This window comes from Capsella rubella, unplaced genomic scaffold (genome assembly GCF_000375325.1).
Source record: "Capsella rubella cultivar Monte Gargano unplaced genomic scaffold, Caprub1_0 scaffold_6, whole genome shotgun sequence".
Lineage (NCBI taxonomy): Eukaryota > Viridiplantae > Streptophyta > Magnoliopsida > Brassicales > Brassicaceae > Capsella > Capsella rubella.
Window position 1 is genome coordinate 7,060,839 of NW_006238918.1, and position 19,326 is coordinate 7,080,164.

Consider the following 19,326-nt stretch of genomic DNA (forward strand, 5'->3'; position numbering starts at 1 on the left):
AAATAACTGATGTGGATTAATATATTTGTATCAATTTTTTTGTGTGATACCAATTAATAAAAAATGTATCATTTTTAAAAGTGATGTTAATTTTGTATCATTTTTTAAGTGATGTAAATAAAATTGTAAATACATCAGTTAAGTAATTGATGTGTTTTCATATTTTTCCATCAATATTTTTGAAATGATGCAAACCAATATAAATTTATATCATTTAAACTGAATCGATGTCAAACATTTCAATTATAACATCAATTATAATAATTGATGTTGAACCACATATTTTGTATCATTTATCAATAAATAATTTAAATTAAAATCATTTGTTTGAATGATACTATTTAAGTGATACAATTTACTCTTTTTCTTGTAGTGAGTTGTTTCCACAAACATATATTATATAAACATCGACATGAAAATCCTGCTTGTTACAAAGATTGTTGCACTATACATGTGAGAAAAATCGACCATCGTCAACCATACCAAACAAGAAAGACATGTGCAACTAGTTGGTGTATATTGACTTATGCGTCTCCACTTGACACTCTTAATACATTTGTGAATTATTGATTGTGCAGCAATTTGGATCAAGAACAGTAACATTTGTAGATGAATACAAGTTGTATGCACCTCTACGGGTGACAGTAGGCGTGAGTTATCATGTTATGTGTTCACGATTGTTAAAAGGAAGAGTAAAATGATGCCAAAAAAGTTCTGTTTCATTAGTTAGTCAAAGTCGCTTGTCTCCGTATATGCAAAATCAAGTTCATAACTCACTAAACCAACTCTAACAACGTTCAAGCTAACCAACTGAGTAAAATACTACTCCAAATACTCCACTGAAAAACCAAGCTTATATTTGATCGTAAAAAGAGCCATTTTTGAGACAATTCACACATTATTCGAAGCTAACAAGAGAATTAATATCCCAAGTTCTGTTTTGCTAAAGAGTCTTTAGCTACATCAATAGCATTTTTTTACTATATGAAAGGTGTCATAGGTTGCTTAAAAGTTATTGTGTTGTCTAAAATAAAGAGAAACAAAGATTAAAGAACTAGATAGAAAATAGGTGCACCAAAAAAAAACTTGGGAGCAAATACTAATATGTGTTCTCCTAATTAGTCTAGCCATTTTATCTTGTAACAACAACCCAAGTGGGTAAGTTTAACTGCAAAGCCCATTGAAGATCCATCATTGTTAGGTTGAACAGTTTGTTCAAGAATGTCCAAAGCCTAAAACTAAGCCCAACTCTAACAGTATTGATATTGTTTATAGATTATATCTGTCATTATCTTTGGTTGCAGGAATATGCAGAAGCCAATTTCAAGATAGAAAAATCGAAATTTTTACTTCAATTAGCAGGGAAATCTCCCAACAGACAGAATTCAAAGCAATGCCGTAGAGGCAAAGGAAAACAATGACAAAGGATGGAAAATAACAAAGAAGCAGAGGAACACAGAAGCGTGCCCAAATCCGAATGATAATAAGAATCAAATGGAGATATTGTTTTATTCTTCAAACACCGGAAACCACTCTCTTCAAACTCTTTACTGGTTCCGAGTCTTTTCTCTTCTTCTCTTTAATCATCCTGAGCAAGAGGTACAGCCTGAGCCTATAGGACACAAAGAAAAGAGTTGAGATATGGCGTTAGAGACCAACAAAAGTTCCAGTTCTTTTGGACACTAGAAGGGTTTCAAGAATGCATACCAATGGGCGGTACTTTAATGCATAGAACATTTCAAGGTAACGGCGAGCCTCAAGACGGTCAAGGTTCGAAACATGCTTCCAGAATCCATACACACCAGTTAGTGTCAGGAGCCTCTGTGAGTATATCTGCCAGGTGTATCTGCAAAACCCACAAAAGATGAGTAAAGCTAATCTTGAGAATCTAAGTGAATTATACAAGGAATTGTGAGTTGTTTTTACTTCTCCTCGATCCTCTGAAGCCCTCCTAGTGAGATTTCATCCCAGTGAGATGGATCTTCCTTACACTTGGTGAAGAAATCAGCAAGAGTATCAGCAGCCTGATCACCGTGGTAAGGGTCAATGTGGAACCCGGATTTGCCGTGCACAATGATCTCAGCAGGACCACCTTTGCAAGTGGCAAAAGTTGGTAGCCCACAGGTCATTGCCTCCACAACAGTCAACCCAAAGGCTTCATACAATGCAGGTTGCACAAACGCACCCTTGGTGTCACAGATGTACCGGTACAGCTCACCATTCCTAACCCGGTCCATCTGGGAGGAGATCCATCGGAACTGACCGTTCAGCTTGTATTTCTCAATGAGATCATACATTTTCTTCATCTCAGCCTTCTCTTCGTTGTCCTTTGATTCTTTCCTCCTGTCTCCTCCCACAACCACCAAGTTAGCCAGCTCACGCAGGCGAGTGTTCTTCCCGTACCACTCAACAAGACCTGACAAGTTCTTGACACGGTCAAGCCTAGCCATCGTGAAGAGGATCGGCTTCTTCTTGTCCTTGAGCACACATCTGTTTCACAAGAGGAACAAAAAGATTAAAGCTACAATAAAAAAAAGTTAAAGATAAACATAAAGAGTCACAAAAAGCTTACAGGTGTTCCTCGTTCTCAACATCGCTGTAGAGGAGCTCCTCGATCTCAGAGTGGAATTTAGTCAATCTACGCTTCTCCTCAGTGTAAGGGAAGTAGATACTCATATCAGCCCCCGGGGAGACAATGTTGAACTTAGGATCAAACACATCAATCCCGTGAACAACTCGGTATAATCCAGGAAGAGTAAAGGCCGTGTGACTCTCATACTGCCCAACAGTCTCTTTGCTGCAAAATGAGTAAAGAAGACATTTCTTATGAGGAAACCATTTCTCTGAAACTATTCATATGTCTCCTTCAATCAATCTCTTTACCTTCCAGCAATTTCTTGGAATGTACTGGTGATGATGAAATCAGTGTGGTTCATTGCAAAAATATCCGCAGTGAACTGGCAGGAGAAATGGTACTTCTCGTCAAGCTTCTTCCAGTAGATGTCAGAATCTGGATACTTAGTTTTCTCCAGAGCGTGAGCAATGGTACACTATAAGAGATCATTCAAAATATATTATCTTGACACCTGACTTATTTCATTAGATGGTTATGAAATGTTAAATTAAAAAAAACAAACCTGAGTAACACCAAGTTTGTGTGCCAATAAAGAGGCAACAAGGTTTCCATCACTGTAGTTACCAATGATAAGGTCAGGCTTGCCGTCCAGTTCTTTCGATAGCTCAACGGCAGCATCCTGAAACAGCAAGAGAAGTTCATCAGGTTTAGTCTTAAAGTGGCAAACAGAACACAGTTTTAGAGAAAGAGGATGAGTATACTTCACCTCAGCGTAAGTCTCTAGATATGGCCAGACTTCAAATCTTGAGATCCATTTGCGAAGAATACCCTCCTCTGTTCTGAAGGGCACACGGAGAATATCACAGTACTCAGATTCATAAACTCTCTCGAGACGTTCACCACATGTGGTTCCTACTGCATCAGGTAGGAGTCGAGTAAGCTGCAACAGAACCAAAACACATGGTGAGATTTAGACATCAGCAAGAATCCAAGATTGAAGCAATATAGCTGAGAGCTTACAATTAGAATTCTTGGTTTAATGTTGAGTCCTTGTTGCTTAATACGTTGGAGCATCTCTGTCTCAAGGGCACGAACTTGATCCAGAATGTAAACAACCTGCAAGATCACAAAAAAATTAAGCTCATACATGAAAACATAACAAGAAAGTGTATCTTTACTAGAAGAAGAGGAAGAGAATGGTCCTGACCTGACCACCAGTGTCAGGGTAACCAAGAACATTGTCCTGAGCAAAGTAACCATGTGGAGAGAGGATCACGACGTTGAACACCATCGGGACTCTTCCAAGAAAACTCTCAAGAGTGCAAGGGTCAGGCGCCTCAAGAAGGTCCAGAAGAAGACGGATCATGTCAAGGACACGCTCAGCATTGTCTCCCCATCCCCTCTCGAGACCAATCTCCTCAAATTTGGCCTCAAAATCTTCATACGGTGTTTCAGGCTTAAGCTCTGCCAGGTACTCCTCTGCTTTCCTCAAGACGTGTTGCAGTCTGTTGAGGTTTTGAATCTTCTCGCTCAACATTAAACTCTACACAACAAAGCACAAATTATTCAAACAAGATCCAGGGTTTAAGTGAGAAGAAGATTTGAAGGGGTTTTGATCAATACCTTGCCCTGGTGGCTGTGTAGACGAAGGAACTTTAGCAATGGAAGCAAGCTCTCCTTGTCATGGAAGAGCTTAGCCGAGAGGTGACGGTTGAGGAACTCAACACCATCTCCAATGTATTTGTGGAGCGTTGGACGAGGAAAAGACGCATTGAATGGCTCGAAATCAAGCTCAAGAGTGAAATCACCATTCTTACTGCAATTAAAAATGACATTTTTTAAGAATAGAGAGGTAGATAAAAAAACAGAATTGGAAGTTAGCAATGGTTACATACACTCCATCAACGAGTTCTTCCTTGAAGTGAAGAAACTCAGAAGGTTGAAGCTCCTCAACGACGAGAGCATGGAGATTAACTCTTAAGTATTCCCAAACACCAGGCCTTGGCCTCACGGCAAGAGCAACCCATGGTGGCAATACAATTGCTTCCTGTTTTTTACCCAACCATAAAAAAAGGTAGCAACTTTAATTTTCTAAAAAAGATCAAAACTTTTCACAACCCATTTGAAGATTGTTGAGTATAGTATCTGAAATGTACCTGAGTGGATTTGAGAAGGTCGAAAAAAGCACCACCTTCAAGTTTCTTCTGGGTTTGTTCAGGCAAAGCCTCGAATTCAGCAATGATCTGGTTTTGTTGCAATATACCTTTACCTTTGGCTTCAACCCTACAAAAAAGAAAAAAATCATGTGAAGTGATTAAACTCTTTTCATATATCTTTAAACAGTCAACAAAAGCCATAAGAAAAGGTGATCAATGGAAAATAAACCTGGAAAGCAAGGCAAGGACTTCGTTCCTCTCAGAAACAAGCGTTTCGTTCAAACGCTCACGTTGGCTGTGGACGCGCGTTATCATGCGTTCAGCGTTTGCCATTGATCCAAAAAGAGAGACGCAGAAACAGTGAAAAGCTTCTTTTGTAAACTGCAGAGCGAGAGAGAGATGAAATAATAAGATTTGATGAAAGTAATAAAGGATGAAGTCTTTGTGTTTTCCACATTCATATCATATGACATATATAAAGAAAAGGAAAACTATAGACTTTAGATATTATATAAACGTCAAAGATATTATAACTAAAAGTCAAAGAAAAACTTATTCCAAGGCGTGACTCTTTTAACCTTAAAGAGTCCAAAGTTATTACGAAACAAGCCTACACTACAAGGTCAGGTTATATTATTATATTCAAGAACTTGGACCTCTACATGTACACATGGCGAAACCAGAATCAGTATTCGTTTGTATTTAAAAACTTATTTAGGGATCCTAAGTTTTCAATAGACCATTAAAAATATAACTCGAGCCGACATAGAATTTGACGTTTTACAAAATGGAAAATGATGGTTCTGAGAACAATCTTATCCATCTCAAAACTCATAAGTATTAGTTTCGTTAAAAACATTTCTTCTATCCACCATCCATTTTGTAAAAGCAATAGGTGTGTGTGTGATTACGAATCTTTTTTTACAACAAAAACATCTTTGTCAAATTTATTAAATCCAAAGCGTGACTCATATAAAAGAAAAGTGGATGCTAGTATACATTTATAAAATAAAGACAAATATAAGAATCCTGGTACACGTCATACAATAACATTAAAAGACATTATAATTGATGGGCAAAACTAAAGAAAAAACTAAAAAACATCCCTATATATTTTTAGTTTCTTGAACCGTCAAAAAAATGTCTCTATAGTGGATTCCATATTTGGAGTATTTCTTTTCAAAAAAAAAAACATGATTTATAATGCAAAAGAATTTTCCGAAAATGTTTAGTTAAATTAAAGAAAATGTTGGACTTTATATATTCTTTTTATTTTGCAACACAGCTGGAAAAATTCTATATTCCTAGAAATTTTTATTTTTTTTTAAAAAAAAAGAAAGCGAGAAAATAGAATACAAAGCACGACTGGTTCTTAAGAATATAAAAGGTGTTTTGTTGTTTATTTCAACCAGAGATTTTTCAGGCAAGAATTTTCTAAGGAAAGGGACAAGTTGTTGTTTGTTTCATCTTTTCTTTCTCCAGAAACATAAACAAAGAAGAAAACAAATTCTTGTTCTGCTAACATGGTTTTTTTAAAAAATAATGCAATAGACAAAAAAATTTAAAAGAAGAAGAGAACCTGGACTGTAGTAGAGAAGTGGTTTGAGTGAGAGAGCTATGATATGAAGTTTACGTTCAATATGTTTTCAGATTTATAGAGAGAAGAGAACGATTTCTTAAAGCTTGGATGTAAATTTTGGTAAAGTTGATCAAATGAATCATTACTTCCTCTGTTTCGTTTTACGTTTTCATTTCTTGGGCTCCAAACCCAGAAAATACTATAATATATAAAATTTATGGATTTTAAGAGTCCAATGTAAAGGGCATTTTAGGAAATGGAGAAAGTTCTGGAATTGTGTATATTTCCTAATTCCTTAATTGTATAATCCACTACCCCCTTAAATAGACAAGATATCGGATTAACTAAACTTTTTTTGGATTAACTAAACATTTACATAAATGCTAATAATGATATCTATCTATCTATCTATCTATCTATCAAATACTTGACAAATAAGAAAATAGTTTTTACACACACACACACAGAATATTTAAAACCACAATGAGAAATAGTTTGCCATATCATAAAAATAAAAACCAAACTTTTTCAAACTTACGTAAATTTGACTCAATTAATGGAAACATTGTAATAAACGTTTTGGTTGAAAATTTTCGACTAAAAATATGATAAGTACAAGTATTAGCTTATATTTCATTGTGAATAAATGCAAAAAGTATTTTTATGTTAACTGGTTCTCATATATTTTATGACTTTAGAAGAATGGATGGGAAAATAGCTCACTAAAAATCATATAAGGAAAACAATAACTAAAACTCATCATCTAAACTCTAAAAAGTATGGCATAGTAACAAAATTGATGTGTGTACAGTATACATTTAGTACGACATTACAGAGACGGACGTGACAATGATCACTCTGCAATTACCGGAAGCTAGCATCGTACTTTTTTGCATACGTAGTTTTCTAGTTAGGTCTTACAGAATCGAGTTAGACTCATTGGTCCATGAACAAATATTTCTAGTTAGGTCTTAGAGAATCGAGTTAGACTCATTGATCCATGAACAAACATTTCTAGTTAGGTCTTACAGAATCGAGTTAGACTCATTGATCCATGAACAGACATTTCTAGTTAGGTCTTACAGAATCGAGTTAAACTCATTGATCCATGAACAGCTTTGTCCGTATCTAACCATTTCTAGGTGCGACTTGAAAAATATTACTGATGATTAATGATAGTAACCCATATAAATGAAATATACTATATAACTTTTCCACGTGATTCCACATATTTTCTATTACTTTTTATAAGTTATCACCCTTTTTTTTTGTTATCATATGTTTGATGGAATGATTTATGTCTAACTCACAAGAATTAAAACTCACTAGTTTACCTATTAAAATTAGTTTTTTATATTTTATTTTCTGTAAAATATATATGTTTTTGTGATATGATATTCAACGGTAGTGTCAAAATCACTTTGCTTGAAAATAAAATCTCTTTTAACAAATTTATTTCAGTAGCACCATTATTGTGTTCCGGTTTTAATAAAATTCCGTTAATGGTTTGTAATCCAGTTTTATCGGAAGTTCCAGAAGGGACACTTTTATATATGGTTTTGTCACATCCATTTGCTAAGTTATTAATTATACCATTGGCCAGTACTGAATATTATTTGTTTTGATGGGAAGCACTACTTGGAGACATAATAAACACAAAAATTGTAAAATGGTTTGTCCATACTCCTTTTGTATGCATAACCCCAATTTGGTGGTATACGACCACGTGTCGCCGGAGTAGAAGGAGAGTTTTCACGTGGACCGACGGTATTAGTGAATCTAGGAGCTACTACCAAACACACAAAACAGGAGGGCCAAGACCAGGACGAGGCAAATAGCAATGGTTGATTGTGACGTGGCTTTCCACCGACTTTGGATAAAATGAAACAACAAAGTTGAGTTTGTGTTATAATAATTTTGTATTAAGAGTGTCCAATAACGATTTGATTAATTCAGTTTCGTACGTAAAAAGTAATAGTTTTTTGGTCCACTAACCACAGTCCACTGTTATATAATCTGTGGGATGGTTTTGACTTTTGAGGTTGGTGAAAGCGGTATGTGTCTGTCTCGTCGTGCAAAGAATTTAGATGAAGGATGGGTAGATAGATAAATCTATTTTTTTCTCTACCCATTAACACCTTTCATTTATCTTTCATATTTCACATTTTTTCACTTTCTAATTTTGTTTCAAATTTTATGTTCTTTCTAACATTTTGTGTGAACTGTGTAAACTGAAAAAAAAAAAAAACTCAAATGTCGAAGGAGTAGAACAAATCTTTATAAAGTGATGCTTTGCTATTGAATCATAATGACATTTTGGGCTAATTTGCCTAAATGCCAATTAGCAATAGAGTTTCCCACCCAACCCTCTCACATATTTAAAGGTATAGATTGAATCATTATGTTTCGATGAATGTTACGAGAGAGCAACTTTTTTTTTATTGTGGGCCTCTGTGTAAATTGCATAATGTAAGTTAATTGATTAATTTACGGTAGTAATCTTTCAAATCAATATTTTACGATTCAACTAATCTTTTAGTTTGTTTGAACTAATTTTTAGCTTGTTGGACGAATAAAATTCTTAACTAACCAAGAAAACATCTTAAGTTTTTTTTTAAGTGTTACGAAAATTTTCGGTTAACATTTTTCTCTTTTCTTTTCTTTTGGAGCGAAATAATTACGATAAACAGTAAAAAAATGAAGAATTATTCAAGTAAACAAGTGTATTTGTATCAAAACTTTATATGACAAACATTTTTTTTTTTTGGGAAGAAATATGAAGTACATATATACTTTGTTTCATGACAAGAGTCATTTTGACATATTAAAATAATAGTATGAGGTAAAACTATGTTAAATTAGATATTTTACCAAATTTTGAATTGATATTTTTTTACCATTTTTGTTCCAACCATCATCTTCATCATTTTAATCGAAAATATGAAGTTTCTATTTGATATTTAGGTAGTTGTCAAACGTTACATGATTTTCCATTAGGTTTGCCTAATTTTCAGGAATAGATCATTACAGGTTCAAGCAACAACAAAATAGTATAAAGGGTTTTTGCTATATTCAATCATCCATCATTTTCTTGAACAAACCACGATATATCTATCTCATATCTATCATGCATGTTTGTTTTTTTCTTTCTTTCTTTCTTTAAAATTGGAGTGTTCGCATTTTTCTATTCATCAAAAGACGCAAATATGTATGACATTGCATAATGCATATGATAACATGATCTAGACAATGTATATATTTCGTCAGAGACAAATCCATGTGTCAGATTTGTTTCTCTCACCTTACGTGTGTTTATGATATGTTTTTTTTTGTGTTCTAGAACTTCTAGCATTTCACAGAAGCTATGAGAATCATCTTCATACTTACATCTGGTTCTTAACTCCTTTTTTATTCAGTTTCCTCACATGATACATGCTGAAAATATTCCTTCGGAATATAAGACTAGAGAAAATAATAATACTGTACTGCTTTGGTTTTATCTTCGAGTGTCGTTCTAGCGTTTCTCTATATCAAGGACAATCTTTTCTTTAATATAAATTTGAAATAATAGGGATAGAAGAATTAGGAATCTGTCTCTTTAAGGAACAATGAAAAACAAACAAATAATAATGTTCTGCAACATCATTCACATCAAACAGTTTCTGTATATGTTATTCAAAAAGACAAATCATCTGGTCTGATTTAATTTTGACGGAACAGCATTTATTTAGGCAATGCGAGTCCTTGAAAGTTTTCGTAACAATTTGCAACTTTGTTGGTTCAACACCAAAACTAAGGACAAGGGCAGAGAGATCCTCTCAACAATTTGAAGATTAGTTCTAAAACCAATGAGATGGCAGGCCAGCAATATCTCTCTACATAAGAGCAGGTGCGTGTCTATGCCAACAACAGATGATAAAAATGGATTTATTTTTTTAACAGAACAGAGCTTATATGATGGGTTTAAAACCAAACATATATATATTTACAACAGACCTCAAACAAAAATATATAATAGACCCTAACATTAGCCTCAGGCTATATCACAAGTTTCTCCCCTTAAACATGAAATTTCCCTTTTATTTTCTCTGCAAGACTGCAAACTCAAAACTTCTCGGCTACTTTAGTATTTGCTCCTCTTAATAGTTCTCATCTGTGTTGATCGTATCGGTCGTCAGTCTGTCACTGAGAAATATCAAATACATGGTACTGCGAATCTCTCTACCAGTCGCTTCTCCATGTTTGTACCGTAATACCCAAATGTCCAGAAGACCTTAAGTATGGTGAAGGTAAAATATGTTCTTGTTGGATATGGACGGTTGAGAGATCTTTCAATGGCAGAGTGCTTCCCCGTACGCTACCCATTGCTTGAAGCTGTCTGGGAAATCATCGCGAATCGTCGTGTGTACAGATTGCTCGGCTCCCATAGGTTCTTTTCCCTGCCAAGGAAACAACAACTTCGTTTAAGTTTCAAGTGAAGTAACCAAATGACAATATATGACTTTCAATCCATCGCGTACAGTGAGATCATATAAAAATCACTGCTGAAATTCTTCACCCGAAAAATTCGTAAATAGGAGTAAAAATCCGTTTATTTGTGACAGCCTGACAGGTTCAGCTATTAGATATCCTCTGCTAGTTAAATCTTATTCTAGCATCAGTATCCAATCTGAACTCGTTAAAGACTAACTTCCGTGATTCTAGTTTTAGCCAATGGTATGAGCTAGATGTCAGAAAGGACGTCAGGCATGCTTATTCAAGTAACACTAACAACGACTCTCACTGTACATAACTTGCTAGGGAGATATATGTAAAAGTAGTATATAAAAACTGACCTTCCTGCTGCTTGATCCACTCTTGTTCATAGCTAGCGTCGTTTGTTTTCTTTCAGCCACAATATTTTCTGATGAAGATATCTCGGCGGTTGAATATATTGTAACCGCTGACGGCCTGCCAAAAGAACGCAATGTGAATTTCCTTACCTTATACGTAAGATAATTGACTAAATCATGATTAGAAAAACTGTTGATCACTCATGGGAATAGGCTATTGTTGTTCTATTAGTCAAAATGGTGAATAAAAAGCCTACGCAGATGGACATTTAAAAATTTTAGTTTGACATTTTTGGACGGAACATAATCAACTGAGTTTTAGATAGATGGCAGATAAATGCTATTGATGTAAAAAAATTATACTTCTATGTAACGAGATTTGGTTCCTCCATTGACGACTTAAACGTAAATTAATCTCTTAAATGCATAGTAATTTTACCTGGACAATTGATCGTTCTCACATAGATTTTCTGACGACGAAAGCCACTCAATATCAACGAAATTTGAGACACTAGACATATCTTCTTGCTCAGACAAGTAAATGGAGCTACTACCATTATACTGAACCTTTTGGGCATCTCCAAAAAAATATGTGCTAGGCCTTGACGGAGTACACCTACAAAGATGTTATAGCTGAATTTTAAGACCAAGAAGAGAGACAAATCTTACTATGTACTAGCACACACAAAATCACTACATGAAGCATAAAAACAACCACCTCATGAATATATGAGCTATAATGAAGAAAAAATGCTACAAAGATTTGAACAAACCTCGATAATGTTACATCACCGGCAGCTGGCATATCTGGTGATGACTCTGAAATTATATGAGTTACTTGGTGTGACGACACAAAGCCTTTATGTGACATGCTTTCATTCTTTCTACTCATTGCAGACATCGGAGTGTGACTTTCATGGAGAATATTTCCATCTGATAAGCACCTCTTCACAAGAAACCTGGAAACATGGTAATAAGAGCTATGATCGTAGATGTAGCGAAACAAAGTCGAAATATTTTTGTGCACTTATAGACGAGGCTAATAAAGATGAAATATCTATATACCAAAAAAAAGAGAGCAAATCCAACATGTAGAGAGTACAGATTAAGGTAGTTCAACGCAGTTATTAAACCAATCCTAGTTTCCCATGACTCCATAAGTCTATAACAAAAGCCCCAACCGCCTTGTGTCTAAATCATATGATAATTTTATATGATTAGGGCCACAACAGTTTCACAGGATCTAAATTAGAAGTTACGGTGGAGATATAACATTCCAGTGAACGGACAATGTCAAAATACGTAGAGCATATTTTTTCAAATTTGTATAACTCATGCAATCATCAAAATATGTCTAAAGAAGAAAATGGAACTGTCAAAACCTTTCTACCAACATGGAAGCAACAAATTTTATATGCTAATTATAGGAATCTCTGAAATCCAATTTTGCAGTCACCAAACCTACCTTTCATCTTCCCCCATGTTTATCTCTCCACTTCGTCCATTAGAGTGGGAATCTGAACGCAACTCCCAAACCGCCTGCCTCCCTTGTTCAGGCCGGAAAGTACCAAGAAATCTGCATACATAAAAGGCCCAAAGAATTTCTGTAAGACTCTGGGAGATCATCGCATAACAGGGATACATACGAGAGAGTGGCAGAGACAAGTTTACATATTAATGGCATCTTGTTTATCCGCATCCATATATGCGTTATTATAATAACGTTGCAGAGTCCTCAAGAACTCTTGTGACTGGGTTGCTGCTCTCCACTGACCTCGCCTCTCACTAAAAACCTATCGCACACGAGAAAATTCTAGGAATCAACAAAGTGTATCCAACAAAAGTGAACTAAATTATAACTTGAGTCGGCTGCAGAGGATCGAAACATCATAATTCAGTGCAGGATAATGAGACAGATTACAAAAGGAATTTTGACTGACGTCCGATATCCTTTTGCGAAATAAGATAATTGTGATTGAGATATAACATGGGTGACATAGCAAGGGTCCCTCGTATTCTTGTGCATCAAAGACCAATATCATCGAAATGATAAAAACCACACGTTTTATGAGAAATACCATTCTAATATTTACTTATTATCTACATGCTGCTTCTAACTTAAGAATCCGATCATAATAAGAATAATGTCAGTTGAAAAGTGTCAATTACAGACAGGTTCATATCTAAGAGATGGTGTATCAGCATGCATGAAACTAGATTTTCATGAGCTTACATTTATTTTTAAAAAGGCAACGCTTGTTATTTAATTCCGAATAACAAAAACTGTTGAAGAGAAAAGGGATATATTTCATCTCATGGAACCAGTCATGAATCGTTCCTAACTGAGACTAAAATGGAATCTATTTTGTACATAATTAACAACCCAGAATTTAGTATCAACTAACTGTCTCTAGCAGAAGATTTAATATGAATATGACAGTGCCCAAACTTATACAAATAAAGTAAAAAATAGAATTACCTTATTGTGGGCTGCAGATCCACCATATTGGTAAGCTAGTGTGTCTCCCATTCTCTCGTATAACCCCATTAAAGTACTAGACAAAGGATCATCAAGTTCTATAGTTGGAGCATCTCTAATTCCTAAAGCATGAAGTTGTTGCCCTAAAGCAGCCCAACCATATGCATATTGGGCAACATTTGTACGATCAAGGCAATCTATGCAATTGGTCCTCAGCACTCCCCTCTGGAGCTTAATAGGCTTACTATAATCGCCATTTGCAGCATTCTGGTTTTGGCGAAAATTCTTCTCTAAGGAATCATATTCCCCACTATCATCATCAGAACTATTATGTGGAGACATATCGGCACTGCAATTTTAAGACATTAGGACTATAAGTGGTTACTATAAATTTTCTAATAGAAAAATTTTAGCATCATTTTCCACCAAGTAATTGATGTATGCTATTTACCAATTTTCACAGAGTAAGAAAAATAATGGATAATTGGTGACACTTAATAAGTTCTCCACATTGGCAGGAAGATAACCACGAAAAGACTTTTAAACTAGGAGAATACTTCCATGTACTACTTTGAAAAGGTTCATCTTAAAAACTAACTGCAACATATAAATTGGAGAAGAATTTCTATGATAAACATGTTACAGGAACTCAAGCAAAGAGGCTTACTCAGAAGAAGACAAGCTCATATAACCCTCAAGCTTCATGGCTGGTGTAAGTTGATAATAAAAGAAACCTGTTAACATCAATGCACAGGCAGCTACTTTTCCAAGAAGTGCCAATACATTTTCCGTTTTGCTGAAATAAAGACAAAGAAGAGAGAAAACTGGTTTTATAGAAAAATGTATTGATAGATATTTCATCATTTGAAGCAGCTGGAACGTAATTGGATACCTGTGAAAATGTTTGTGCAAATCCCAGTGGAGGAATCTAAGCCGATTTTCTTCTGGCAGATCTTTGTTTATAAAGTCAATTGCATTAGCAAACTCTGCCCGGAGAATCGACTCCCTGGGTTTCCTCTCTTTGGTCTATTGATTGTCAAAAGTCACAGGAGACATCAGTAAAAGCTTGAAGTGTGAGAGCATCAAAGTATAATGCACATACAGTAGTTCATTTCAATGATAGTTTAACTAGATTACGGTGTAAGAAGATGCATCACTTGCTAATACAAAAAGTACCCAGGGGAGTGATGATTTAGGCGTGTAAGATAATAAGAACGTGAAAAAAGTACATTAGGCAACGTACCTTGATCAAGTTCAGAATGATGATGGGGATTCCATATCGCTCCACAAGGTTTTCAAAGTGAAGTCTAGTTGCCTCATAGTTCAGGTCCCTTTTTGACACTGAGATTGACATTGAGATGTTCAAACACAAAGAAAAGAGAGGGATGGAGAGAGATGACCACGCAGTATATTTAGTATGGATGACACTTACATACTATATCAGGCTTAACTTTCATCCGTGAGGTCTCTTGTGACCAGAATAGAGGGATTGAGCCACGATTCTGTACAACAGAACTTATTTGCATGGGACAGTCTGCAGGAACGTCCTCTGACACTATCTGCTCTGTTTCCACATCGTTAGCAACATTGCCACTTTCGTTTATTCCGCGTTTTAAGTACCTAAAATCAAATGGGAGTGTTTAGAAAAAAGAATTATAATAACCAGCTGAAGTAAAAATGTCTAGTTTAACTCTCATTAATGCTGGAAGAACCCTGGATCTACATATATTGCACAATGCTAGCGCATGTATTCTTATGTGATTATCAGTGTGGGATTTATTTGAACTTATTTTATGTACAGGTTAGAATACAGAACGAGTTATAGTAGTCATGATACCACAGAAACGGAAACTATGGAGTAATGAAATCGGATACCTGGTTCCAGCATTATGGCGAGAACGCCTAGCAATAAGAGTGAGTTTGAAATTCCGTCCGGCTTCAGAGAGTGTTGTCTACATTCACAGCAAAACAAGTTTGAGCATCCATAAATCTAAACAGTACTGTGAGACTCTCAAGATATTTGAGAATGGAGATGGAAGAGTATCATAGCTGAATCTTAAATAGCACGTTCAAGAATATAAAGTTGATACATAACTATTAAACTTTGCATGTGAGACAAAAAGCTACTTTCTAGACCTTTGGGCAAGAGAAGACATAATTTAGGTAACCCAAAGAAAATGATACACAAATAACATGACTACTACTGTGAGTAAGAAGAAAAAGTGGTATTTGAATTTGGGCAAACTTTCTTTTCTCTAGTAGTAAGTGAGGTGCAGAAAAACATACAAATCTCACCTGCTTAAAAAAACCATACACCAATGCTACAGTCCACAGGGTATTCCGAAGAAGATGTCGGGTTCCCCGAGTCAAGAATTCATTCCACACAAACATTTTCTTATAGAGAGTACCTCCACTCTCATGGTCGCATATATTTTTCTGGAAGCTTCGCATTATATTGTACGAATAGCTGAAAAAGAAGTCTTTTGTAAGGTCCACCATACACAGGAGTCTCTTGTACCTGTTTATAAACAAGTGGGAAACACCAGATAGAGAAACTTAAGGGTTAAATGACTTCAGTTCATAAAATGGGTGGAAAGCTGCAATTTTACTAAAGACGTGCACTTTCTTTCACCAAACAGAACTATTCTTTAGCAATGGGATTGAAATATATGCGCATAACGTAGCAAAAGATATATCAACATACCTGTTCTCGTCTCTCGAAAATGCAATGTTGCTAAGCACGCTAGAGTTTTGCAATGCAATTGTCTCACTTTTTGACACTTCATAAACAATGTGACCACAAATTTCACCAATCTCTCTTCTTTCAGTTATAAGAAGCATGTAGTATGGTCCCAAAAACTTAATGAACCCTGAGAGCACATAAACGGGGAAAAAAGAATTGTGAGAACAAAGCAGGAAAGTAAAACCATATACGGATTCTACCCTCCTGTAAACATAACTTGAGACAAAGTCACATACCAATGATTCCATAACAAACAGTGACAAGTTTCAGTCCACCCGTCGCCTTGTTCCCTTCATGTATCCTTTTTAGCAACTCGTAGCATTCTTTTTTGGAATAAGCAGTGGAATCCTCCCTGATATTAAGCTCAGACGCATCGAGCCTGTCTATCTTTAGTATTCTATACACTCCACTACCATTCCAGCCAATCATGTAGAAATTCTGCAAACAAAAAAAAACATATCATTTTAGTGACAATCCATGAGCCACAGATCTCATAGCTGACTGAGGAGACAAGAAAAAACAATGAAATGGCAGTGAGAATACTCGAATTCGTTGTTATTTACCGATTGAGTCTCGAAGAGTTTGAACTCTTGCATACAGCCAAGAAGAGCAGATGATACAGGGGAGGCTGAGCCCCCGTTCTCCATTGACGGTGACGAGGTCATATAGCTGATTTTTCAATATCTTTTGAAAATAAATTTAGATCTACGCCCAAGCCGCTGGGCACAGAGAAATATCTCGCCGGAGCATTCACCAATTTCCAAATTCTTAAAATGCTGAATTGACACGCAAATCAAATCAAAGATACTCTAAAACTTTGACCACGTCTTGGAAGAGCCGACGCTCGTTGATTTTAAAGCAAAAACACCTAAGACTTGCGCAAACAATCGAGCAAAGCTTAGAACCGACGGGGAAACGAACACACACAGAATCTATAGTGATTCTTCGTACTGCTATCGAATCGAGAAGAACAAATGCGAGACAAAAATTTTGTAAGCAAGTAAAGAGACACCCGATCACGGAGATCACAAAACTCCAAAGCTGAAAACAAACGAAGAAAGAAGCTCAGATTCGCAGAATCGAAAAGATGAAACAGAAGAAGAAGAAGATAAATTCAAAAGAAAGAGAAGTTGATATTATGAGGAAGAAGAAGATAGGGGGAAGAAGGGGTTTATGATACAGCAGAGAGAGAGAGAGAGAGAAATTGAGAAGAAATAAAAAAAAAGTTTTCTCAGCTGTTTTCTTTGTTTGTGTCGAGAAGAAATGAGAAGATTGGATCGGGGAAGAAGAGAGAGAGAAAGACGACGCAATCACCACAATTTCTTCTCTCTCTCTCTCTTTTATTTTAAAAAAACACAAAAAAAAAAAAGTTAGATTTTTTCCGTTAATATTAAGAAAAAAAAGAGAGCCCGTGACGATGCCTATACTCACAGCTGTCTGGACTCTAATGGAATAGGTGCACTTTCGCTGAGTTATTACTATTATTTTTGTTTTCAACACACACATTCTTATATTCTAACTAATAACAATTATAATCATGAATGACTCATTCTAACCAAAACTTTTTTTTTTCTTTTTGAAAATATTGAAAGGTCTAGCAAATCATGTTTTAAATATCGGAGATGATGATGTCAATGAACCAGAACAAAATATAATTATCTGAGATGGTACAATGACAAACATGATCAAGGAACAAAGCATCAAATGGTTATAGTGATATTAATTATCTATAAATTATACTAAATATTGTATAAATCTATCAATATAAATAAAATTTAGTAAAATATGACTTACTAATTTTTTTTAAAAAAAAAAATATATATATATATATATATATTAAAATTTGCATGAAATTGTGTTAGAATTAATTCTAGAACATTCCACTCCATCGAAAACTTGTGATGGTGATGTTGTCTTCTAGACATGATCATTGTTTTCTTATTTGTAATTGATTATAAAATATCTTCTTTATAAATTTATAACGAACAAAACTTATTTTTAAAGAGAAATTTTAAAATGTAATAACAAATTATGCAAATTTCTCTATAAATTAATAATTTTACAATGATAAACAACATATTAATTTTTTGTATTCAATAAAATTCTATTAAGTTTTCTTTAGGAAAAAAATAAAGTGAACGTAAGTAATATAAAATTGTATTCTCTGCCATGAACAGTGTCATTTCTTCTAAGAAATGCCACTTTCATTCCAATCTTCTAAGAAATGCCATAGGACCCACTTTAATTTATTAAAATGTCAATTATATCTCTCACTCAAACTTTCTCTCTTTTCTTTCATTTTTTCTCATCTCTTTCTTTCTCTTCTTCTTTCATTTTTTATTTCTTTCTTTCTCTTCTTCTTTCATCTTTTCTTTCTTCAACAACAAACAAATCTCTCTACAATTCCGGCAGACTAGTTTCGGCGAACCATTTCCGGTGGACCAGTTCCGGCGGACCAGTTGCAGTTCCAGCGGACCAGTTCCAGTTCCGGCGGACCAGTTCCAGTTCCAGCGGAATATAACCAGTCTCAATAGACCATATCTGATAGACGAGATATGACAGACCAGTTTCGATGGACCAATTCTGGAGTATCAGATCCGGCAAACCAGCTTCAGTGGATCATATCAGGTGAAGAAGTTACAGCGGACCATAAACAGTTCTGATGGACCAGATCTGGTGGACCAGAATCGGTAGACCAAACTTGTCCATCCTACAGATTTCTTGAAACCACAAGAAATTAAGCAGAAGATAAAACAAATGATGCATCTATGGAAGATATCATCAATGATCCATCTAGGTATACACTTTCGATCACACATTTGTGCGTTGATAGACTAGATCTGATGTATGTAGTATGTTCATTTTTTGTTTCTTAATTTATTGTCCATTATACGTATATAGTAAAAGCAAAGAGTATCGGCAAAAAAAAAAACTTGTCTATTAATTAATGTCCATAATTGGT

At 35.1% G+C, this 19,326-nt stretch overlaps 2 protein-coding genes across 2 annotated transcripts; both read right to left on the reverse strand.

The window, feature by feature from the left end:
* Positions 1 to 1,327: 1,327 nt before the first annotated feature.
* Positions 1,328 to 6,415, reverse strand: LOC17882355 (sucrose synthase 1). Its single transcript, XM_006286997.2, has 14 exons — positions 6,311 to 6,415; positions 4,961 to 5,112; positions 4,732 to 4,858; positions 4,471 to 4,622; positions 4,199 to 4,391; positions 3,783 to 4,118; positions 3,596 to 3,691; positions 3,342 to 3,515; positions 3,138 to 3,254; positions 2,884 to 3,050; positions 2,573 to 2,797; positions 1,927 to 2,490; positions 1,708 to 1,846; positions 1,328 to 1,612 (listed from the first exon to the last, which is right to left on the reverse strand). The coding sequence occupies exons 2-14, from the start codon at positions 5,062 to 5,064 to the stop codon at positions 1,580 to 1,582; spliced, it is 2,427 nt and encodes an 808-aa protein (XP_006287059.2). The 5' UTR covers positions 5,065 to 5,112; positions 6,311 to 6,415; the 3' UTR covers positions 1,328 to 1,579.
* A 3,805-nt stretch (positions 6,416 to 10,220) lies between these two features.
* LOC17884373 (phosphoinositide phosphatase SAC4) lies at positions 10,221 to 17,489 on the reverse strand. Its single transcript, XM_006289690.2, has 16 exons — positions 16,928 to 17,489; positions 16,601 to 16,802; positions 16,326 to 16,491; positions 15,917 to 16,139; positions 15,497 to 15,573; positions 15,054 to 15,241; positions 14,865 to 14,962; positions 14,514 to 14,647; positions 14,289 to 14,417; positions 13,622 to 13,970; positions 12,814 to 12,935; positions 12,608 to 12,718; positions 11,916 to 12,101; positions 11,582 to 11,758; positions 11,146 to 11,260; positions 10,221 to 10,749 (listed from the first exon to the last, which is right to left on the reverse strand). Exons 1-16 carry the CDS (start codon positions 17,027 to 17,029, stop codon positions 10,642 to 10,644), a joined length of 2,487 nt encoding a protein of 828 aa, XP_006289752.1. The 5' UTR covers positions 17,030 to 17,489; the 3' UTR covers positions 10,221 to 10,641.
* Positions 17,490 to 19,326: the final 1,837 nt, after the last annotated feature.